The sequence below is a fragment of the Vitis vinifera genome, chromosome 11, assembly GCF_030704535.1.
Source record: "Vitis vinifera cultivar Pinot Noir 40024 chromosome 11, ASM3070453v1".
In the NCBI taxonomy this organism is placed as follows: Eukaryota; Viridiplantae; Streptophyta; class Magnoliopsida; order Vitales; family Vitaceae; genus Vitis; species Vitis vinifera.
Genome location: NC_081815.1, coordinates 9,194,510 through 9,200,680, shown reverse-complemented (window position 1 = coordinate 9,200,680; position 6,171 = coordinate 9,194,510). Strand labels below are relative to the sequence as shown.

General features: G+C 35.8%; 1 protein-coding gene across 1 annotated transcript; it reads right to left on the bottom strand.

Annotated features, from left to right (window-relative positions):
• Positions 1-672: 672 nt before the first annotated feature.
• Positions 673-5,339, bottom strand: LOC100265559 (MDIS1-interacting receptor like kinase 2). Its single transcript, XM_059740557.1, has 3 exons — positions 4,877-5,339; positions 1,355-3,076; positions 673-1,251 (listed from the first exon to the last, which is right to left on the bottom strand). The coding sequence occupies exons 1-3, from the start codon at positions 5,337-5,339 to the stop codon at positions 878-880; spliced, it is 2,559 nt and encodes an 852-aa protein (XP_059596540.1). The 3' UTR covers positions 673-877.
• Positions 5,340-6,171: the final 832 nt, after the last annotated feature.

Genomic DNA, 6,171 nt, shown 5'->3' with positions numbered 1-6,171 from the left:
ATAGAAACATAATATTCTTTAAATTAATAAATATTCATTTATCAAAAATAGTTCTAATATAGTGTTTGGATAATTTTTAAAAAAAATATATATACTTCTAATAATGTGTCATATAAAAAAATGATTTTTATAAGAATCACGTATAAGTGATGTCCAAAATTTTTGTAATGAAGCACTTCTAGCTCCCCCCTCAATATCACTGTCAAACAAACTCATATCACTCCATAGATTATCCATAGAGATTCCCCATAATGGAAGTTGACCACTAGTGTCCATCAAATGGTAGCTTTACCATTCTAAAATCATCATTTCATTTCTAAAATTACCATTTGTAAAGAAAGAAACACATACTTCAATTGAACATAGTACATGAACTATGTTCTGTGGCCGCCCATATGGTGAAGGATCTTGGAGTTTAAGAGCGTATATGGTAAGTCCTTTGTATAACCATATTCATTTGAAGAAACGGATTAGTAGCTCCCCGGGTTTCAGTTCCCATTCTGATTTCTAACTTATCTTCCCCCTTTCCTCATGTTTGATTTACACAATATTTTTTGATTTCTAATCATGTTTTTACTAACAAATTTCTCAACAGTTACTTTTGTATCATCTTCAATGGATTTGATTTCTAATTATGCTTCATAAGATTATTGCTTTGTGTGGAAACTGGGAAAGGACAGTAATACAAGTAAGATGGCATTGTCTCTGATAACGTCATTTAAAACAAAATAGATCCTCAAGAATATTTTTAAGGAACCAAAGATTGAAAAGCGATGAAATTACAGAGATTCACTTGCATGAGCGCAATCAAGGCCGAAAAAGTAGAAGAGAGCAGAGGTTTTCCATATTGACCACCTACCAGAGAGCTTCCGGATGATCACCCCTGAAACAGCTCTCTCAATGTAATAATGGGGAATGGTTTTTGCAAAGGTGGCTTCTGACTTGATAGTGCCTGAGAAACTTGCCTCATGGTTGGCCGACAATGGGGGTTAACATGCTGGCACGCAAATGCTAGCTTCACAGCAAATGCAACTTCCTCACTGATTTGATGTATGGGAGGTGAGAGGCGTTGGTCTATCGCATCCTTCAACAACAAAGAATCAGCCACTGCTGTGACTGATGACGATGATGATGCTGATGACAGGGATGAGATGAGATCACCAGGATGTTTACCCATAATTACTTCCAATGTCACCACCCCATAGCTATAAACATCAGTTTTATTATTCACCTGGGTGGTGTAAGCAAGCTCTGCAACACAAAATATCATCACTCATACCCCATTTCGTAAACAAAGATTTGAAAGACTTTTACAAGAGCAATCTTACATTAGATGAAATAACAACTTAATTACCTGGAGCACTATACCCAAAGGTGCCTGCGAATGAGGTCCAATTGGATGATGAGTCTGGCTTTAAAAGCCTTGCTGTGCCGAAGTCCGATACATGAGCCTCATATTCAGAGTCCAATAAAACATTGTTACTGGATATGTCCCTGTGAATTATAGGGGGTGAACAATCATGATGCATATAAGATAATGCCTCCGCCACACCTTTCACAATATTTAGCCTCCTAATCCAATCCAACCCAATTGCTTCTTCCTCGTTGCTTAGAATGTTTCTTAGGCTTCCCTTTTCCATCAGCTTATAGACCAAAAACGAGTGCCTTGCATGTGAGCAATAGCCATAAAACTTCACAATGTTTCGATGTCGAATTTCTGTTAAGGCCCGAATTTCACTTGTAAAAGCTTTCAAACTACTCATCTCACCATCTTGTGGTGGGTGAAGCTTTTTCACAGCAACAACCCGACCAGTTGGCAGCTCAGCCTTATAAACTGTGCCCTGTCCTCCACTCCCAATACAATATTTAGAGTTGAATTCCTCAGTCACCTCAATGATATCTTGATACAATATCCCTCCATCATGGTCCCATATTGCAAATAGATCTTCACATGGTGTTTCACTGGACTTGCCTTTTCTGTTCCTTGCTCTCCAGTAAAGTGTAAAATAAATTCCCATGGAAATGCATAGAAGAAATACGGTGCTGGAGATAATCAAAATCATAGACCTTTTGTTCTTCTTCTGTGTGAATGGGATACAGGGCTTCAGACCAGTGGCATTGCCACATAAACCACCATTGCTCATGAATGCCTCAAATGGAGCCTCCTGAAAGGCTTTGATGTCAGGGAGAGGTCCCTCCAACTGATTAGAAGATATATCAACAGATGTCAAACTCAACATATCTTCGAAAGTGGATGGGATGGAACCAGAGAGTTCATTGTGGGAGAGATTCAATGTTTCTAAGCGTTGTAGTTCTCCAAGCTGCTGTGGTATCTTCCCATTCAGCATGTTTTGACTGAGATCGAGATTTTGAAGGGAATGCATGTTCCCAATCTCATCAGGAATGCTTTCCCCAAATTTATTCTTGCTCAAGTTGAGAAAGAATAGTTTGGAAAGCATTCCTAGTTGTTTAGGGATTGAGCCACTTAAGTTGTTTGATGTCAAGCTAAGATGTTCAAGATTAAAAAGATTTCCCACCTCCAAAGGAATGTTGCCTGAAAGTTGGTTGTTGCTTAACACCAAATGGAACATTGATGTTAGCTTACCCAATTCTCTAGGGATCTTCCCGAGCAGATGATTTGAAGAGAGATCAAGTCGATGCAGTTGAATTGCTTCCCCAAGTTGAGGTGGTATGATACCAGACAAATTATTGTGGGATATGTTCAGGCTTGTTAGGCTACCACATTGCCCCCATTTATGAGAAAGCTCACCATACAAATTGTTGGAACTCAAATCCATAAAATTCAAGTTTGGGTATACGCCAAAAACTTCAGTTATGTTTCCTTCGAGTTGGTTTCTTTCAAGCCGAACTCTAAATAAGCTAGTGCAATTTCTCAAGCTCATTGGAATAGGACCGGTAAAATGGTTCCCCATGGCTGTAAAATTTTCAAGTGCTCCACCTAGACACATTTGTTGAGGTAAATGGCCAGTAAAATTGTTCTCTTCTAAGTGCAAGGATTTCAAATGTATGAGATTATCAATTTCTTGAGGAATGGGGCCACTGAGTTTATTAGTTGCTAGTGCAAGATCATGAAGAGATCTCAACAATCCAATTTCTCGAGGGATGGAACCAGAAAATCTGTTATTATCAAGATACAATTTGGTTAAATTCCTCAAGTTTCCTATGAAAGGAGGGATGGGACCACTGAGATTGTTTGTTGACAATGAAAGATTAAAGAGAGATCTCAATAATCCAATTTCTAGAGGAATGGAACCAGAAAGTTTGTTATTATGAAGGTACAAAGTGGTTAAATTCCTCAATTTTCCTATGGAAGGTGGGATGGGACCATTGAGATTGTTAGTTGACAACTCAAGATCATTAAGAGATCTCAACATTCCAATTTCTTTAGGGATGGAACCAGAAAGTTTGTTAGTATGAAGGTACAAAGTGGTTAAATTCCTTAAGTTTCCTATGGAAGGTGGGATGGGACCATTGAGATTGTTAATCGACAACTCAAGATCATTAAGAGAACTCAACAATCCAATTTCTTTCGGGATGGAACCAGAAAGTTTGTTAGTATGAAGGTACAAAGTGGTTAGATTCCTCAAGTTTCCTATGGAAGGTGGGATGGGACCATTAAGATTGTTAGTTGACAACTCAAGATCATTAAGAGATCTCAACAATCCAATTTCTTGAGGGATAGAACCAGAAAGTTTGTTAATATGAAGGTACAAAATGGTTAAATTCCTCAAATTTCCTATGGAAGAAGGGATGGGACCACTAAGATTGTTAGCTAACAACTCAAGATCATTAAGAGATCTCAACAATCCAATTTCTTGAGGGATGGAACCAGAAAGTTTGTTAGTATGAAGGTACAAAGTGGTTAAATTCTTCAAGTTTCCTATTGAAGGCGGGATGGGACCACTAAGATTGTTAGTTGACAACTTAAGATTATTAAGAGATCTCAACAATCCAATTTCTTGAGGGATGGAACCAGAAAGTTTGTTAGTATGAAGGTACAAAGTGGTTAAATTCCTCAAATTTCCTATGGAATGAGGAATGGGACCACTAAGATTGTTAACTGACAACTCAAGATCATTAAGAGATCTCAACAATCCAATTTCTTGAGGGATGGAACCAGAAAGTTTGTTAGTATGAAGGTACAAAGTGGTTAAATTCCTCAAGTTTCCTATTGAAGGCGGGATGAGACCACTAAGATTGTTAGTTGACAACTTAAGATTATTAAGAGATCTCAACAATCCAATTTCTTGAGGGATAGAACCAGAAAGTTTGTTAATATGAAGGTACAAAGTGGTTAAATTCCTCAAATTTCCTATGGAATGAGGGATGGGACCACTAAGATTGTTAGCTGACAACTCAAGATCATTAAGAGATCTCAACAATCCAATTTCTTGAGGGATGGAACCAGAAAGTTTGTTAGTATGAAGGTACAAAGTGGTTAAATTCCTCAAATTTCCTATGGAAGGTGGAATGAGACCACTAAGATTGTTAGTTGACAACTCAAGATCATTTAGAGATCTCAACAATCCAATTTCTTTAGGGATGGAACCAGAAAGTTTGTTAGTATGAAGGTACAAAGTGGTTAAGTTCCTCAAGTTTCCTATGGAAGGTGGGATGGGACCACTAAGATTGTTAGTTGACAACACAAGGTTATTAAGAGATCTTAACAATCCAATTTCTTGAGGGATGAAACCATAAAACTCATTGCTATAAAGATACAAACTGGTTAAGTTCCTCAAGTTTCCTATTGAAGGAGGGATTTGACCTCTTAAATGGTTGGAAGGCAATGCAAGAAAAATAAGAGATGTTAGCAATCCAACTTGGTGAGGTATGAGACCAGCAAAATTATTGAAACCCAAGTCAAGGATGGTGATAAATTTGGAAAGATTACTAATGTGGGTGGGAATGATTCCATAGAACGAGTTGTTATAAAGATCAAGAGTGACAAGATTGGGGAGTGATAAGAAATTGAGATTGTAGAGCGTACCTCTTAGACCACAACTTTCAAGGTTTAAACTGGAGACACTTTTTGACTTGTGGCAAGTAACTCCAAACCAATTATTGCATGGGGAAACTCCAGACCAAGAAGAGAGGAAAGATTGTGATCGAATATGAAGGCTGGATTTCCATGTTAGAAGAGCAAGTGCTTCTTTTTCTTGCTCAATAATCAAAGAAGTGGTAGAAGCAAAAGCAGATGTAGAAGAGACATGAAATGACGATGATGTTGAACAAAAAGGGAAATACAGAATGATGAAGAAGCAAAGAATGATGATGAGTCGGGGGAGTGAGGAATAGGATGGAGGATATTGAAGGGCCATTGTTAGATGGGTGGAAACGATGGATATTCAATACATATTTATACACTCAAAATCAAATATGCATCTTGTGTTTCCATTACCTACAGTCATTTCCTATAACAACTTTTCAAATATATTAATTAGCAATTGTATTAGACATAAAGTTGGTTAATTCTACCACTATACCTGCAATACTTCTATGTAAAATGGATTTAGCATTAGTCGTTTACCAATACTTTAAATGCATCATATGAATATGAACATCAATGGGGCAAAAAGAATAGTCCACATGGCTTGTAATTGAAACCTTGAATTTTTTTTTTAATAGCTTTTCCTTTTTTATTTTCAATTTCTTTTTTTATAAAATTTTAAATGAATGAATTTGAAAAACTTTTAAAATTGTAGACTAACAATAGACAACATAAATCTATAAAACAATTGAGGTCATGCATGGAATTGTTTTTCATCAATTCTTTGTTAATCAAGAATTGGCTTGTGTATAAGATAAAATTTTTGTTTCTATTTTTTCTTTTAAAAAATAAAAGTTTTAACGTACATTTCTTTAAAAAAAACATGGTTTGTTGTTTATTTTTAAATATTTTAGATTTTAAAATTTAATAAAATTATCTTTGAAAAATAAAATATAGAAAAAAAATTATTTCCTATTTGTTTTTTCATCTTTTAAAAATAAAAAATGAAAATATATCTAAATGTAAGAATTATTTGTTGTTTTCCTTGCAATTTTCCTTTGCTATGGCATGAAATTTTGCCACAAAAATAATAATAAAAAAAATTGCACAATGTGATGATACTCATATTCGTGTACTTATATTTTTACACTAAATATGATGAA

Coding starts and splice junctions, on each gene's coding strand:
- LOC100265559 (XM_059740557.1), bottom strand. CDS start 5,339: ATGGCCCTTCAATATCCTCCATCCTATTCCTCACTCCCCCGACTCATC. Junction 3,077..4,876: donor TATCACCATCCTTGACTTGG/GTTTCAATAATT, acceptor ATCTTGCACTAG/CAACTAATAAACTCAGTGGC. Junction 1,252..1,354: donor CTTTGGGTATAGTGCTCCAG/GTAATTAAGTTG, acceptor TTTGTGTTGCAG/AGCTTGCTTACACCACCCAG.